The 2,116-nt window shown below is 66.6% G+C and overlaps 1 protein-coding gene across 1 annotated transcript; it reads right to left on the reverse strand.

Moving 5' to 3' along the window:
• Positions 1-7: 7 nt before the first annotated feature.
• On the reverse strand, positions 8-844 carry FOXD3 (forkhead box D3; the record flags this gene model as incomplete). The annotated part of the gene is made up of 1 exon (XM_015831169.2): positions 8-844. A coding segment is annotated over exon 1 (837 nt), but the record flags the coding sequence as incomplete, so codon positions are not given.
• Between the last annotated feature and the right edge of the window lie 1,272 nt (positions 845-2,116).

The raw sequence follows: 2,116 nt of genomic DNA on the forward strand, positions 1-2,116 counted from the left end.
TGTAGGGGTACTGCAGGGCGGCCGGGTGCGGGTAGGCGCCGTGGGGCAGGCCGTAGGCGCGGCCGTAGGGCCCCGAGGAAGAGGCGGCGGCCGCGGCGGCGGCGGCGGCCAGGCTGTAGGCGCCGAAGCTGTGCATCATGAGCGCCGTCTGCTCGCGGAGCTGCTCCTGCTGGTGCCGCTTGAAGCGCTTGCGGCGGCGCAGGAAGGAGCCGTTGTCGAACATGTCCTCGGACTGCGGGTCCAGCGTCCAGTAGTTGCCCTTGCCCGGGTTGCCCGGCTCGCGGGGGATCTTGACGAAGCAGTCGTTGAGCGAGAGGTTGTGGCGGATGGAGTTCTGCCAGGCCGGGAACTTCTCCCGGTAGTAAGGGAAGCGGTTGCTGATGAACTCGCAGATGCCGCTCAGCGTCAGCTTCTTCTGCGGGCTCTGCAGGATGGCCATGGTGATCAGCGCGATGTAGGAGTAGGGCGGCTTCACCAGGCTGCTCTTGGGCTTGCCGCCGCTGGAGGCAGCAGCCGCAGCGCTCGCCACCGCCGCCGCCGCGGACGGCGCCGAGCCCTCCTCGCCTCCCTTCTCCTCGACGGGGCTCCCGCCGCCGCCGCCGCCGTTGCTGCTGCTGCCCGAGCTCATCTCCGCCGACTCTTTGGCCATCAGCAGCTCGGCCGCCTCGTCCAAGGCCAGCGTGGCGGGCAGCCTACCCAAAGCACCGCCGGGGCTGCCGCCGGCCTCCAGGTCGCTGCCGCCGCCGCCGCCGCCGCCGCTGTCCCGCTCCTCCATGCAGTCGTCCCCCTCGCCCACCACGTCGATGTCCACATCTTCCGCCGTCAGCACCGTCTGGCCGGACATGTCGCTGGCGCTCAGGTTGCCCGACAGAGTCATCCCAGCTCAGGAAAAGGGAAAGCGGGAGGGGATGGTGGCTGGCTGGCTGGCTGGGTGGGTGGGTGTCAATTAATTGCCGCGGCGATAATCGGGAAGAGCCGGAAGAAGAGAGTTTGGGAGAGGAGAAGGCGCGACAAGTGCCCCTGTCGGGAGGGGACGGCAAGGAAGGAAGGAAGGAAGGAAGGAAGACGGGGGGCTCCTGAGGACACTTGGACGCCAGTCCGGCCCCTTCTCCAACAGGTAGCGGTGTCAGCAGCCAGGGAGCGAGCCCCCCCCCAGCCTTCCTCTTCTTCTTCCTGCTCCTCCTCCTCCTCTTCCTCCTCCTCCGCTACCTGCCGGCCACGGGGGCCTCCTCCTCCTCCTCCTCCTCCTCCTCCTCACCCAGCTGTCGGCATCCGAGAGCAGACCGCAACCCTTCCTTTGCCCACCTTGGCGGCGACTGCGCGGATAGGCGCCCGGCGATCTGCGGGCCAAGCCTCGGACGCAGCTCGAGGGCGACGCCGGCGAGCGGGGCGGCCACTCGGGGCTTTCCTTTCAGCAGCCTCTCCCGGCCACCAGACAAGCGGCGGCAACGGCGGCAGCGACGACGGGGCGGCAGGGATCAGGCAGAGGCCGAGGGGGCGGCGGCGGCGGCGGCGGCCAAACCGGGCGAGCGAGTCGAGCTCCCGTGCCGTTTTTTTGCTCCCGGTCTGGAGCCCTCCGGCGTTCCTCCGGCCCGGGCGGACTCCCGGCTTCCAGACGCCTCTGGGCGGCTGCTGGGGTGCTGCTGGACGGTGCTTTTCCCCAGCCGAAGCGATTGGCGACCGGCGATCGTCTCCCGGCTCATCGGAATGGTTCTGCCCAGCCAGCCACCACACCGCCAAGCTTATTGCTGCAGGTTAGCTCTCTTCGGCGGCGGGATCTCCATCTCTCCTCCGCCTTCGCTCCAAACCTCCCTCTTTCCTCTTTGCCTTTCCTCCGCTCTCGGCCCCCACCTCGCTGTTTTCAAATCCCACAAACACCCCCCCCGTCTTCTCTGTTTAGGTTCCCCCCCTTTTTTTTCCTTCTTCTTCTTCTTCTTCTTCTTCTCTGTCCCGAAAGGGAGGATGGGCGGAGGGAAGAAAGGTTCGGTTTGGCAGCCCGGCGTAGCGGGAGAGGGCGGGGAATCCGCGGGCGTTATAAGGAACTCGGTTGCCACTTAGAAAGTGCCTTTAAAAAAAAAAAAAAAAAAAAGGCTGCCTGATAGATTACTTTCCAGTT

Source organism: Protobothrops mucrosquamatus, unplaced genomic scaffold, assembly GCF_001527695.2.
Source record: "Protobothrops mucrosquamatus isolate PMUCROS unplaced genomic scaffold, P.Mucros_1.0 scaffold23617, whole genome shotgun sequence".
In the NCBI taxonomy this organism is placed as follows: Eukaryota; Metazoa; Chordata; class Lepidosauria; order Squamata; family Viperidae; genus Protobothrops; species Protobothrops mucrosquamatus.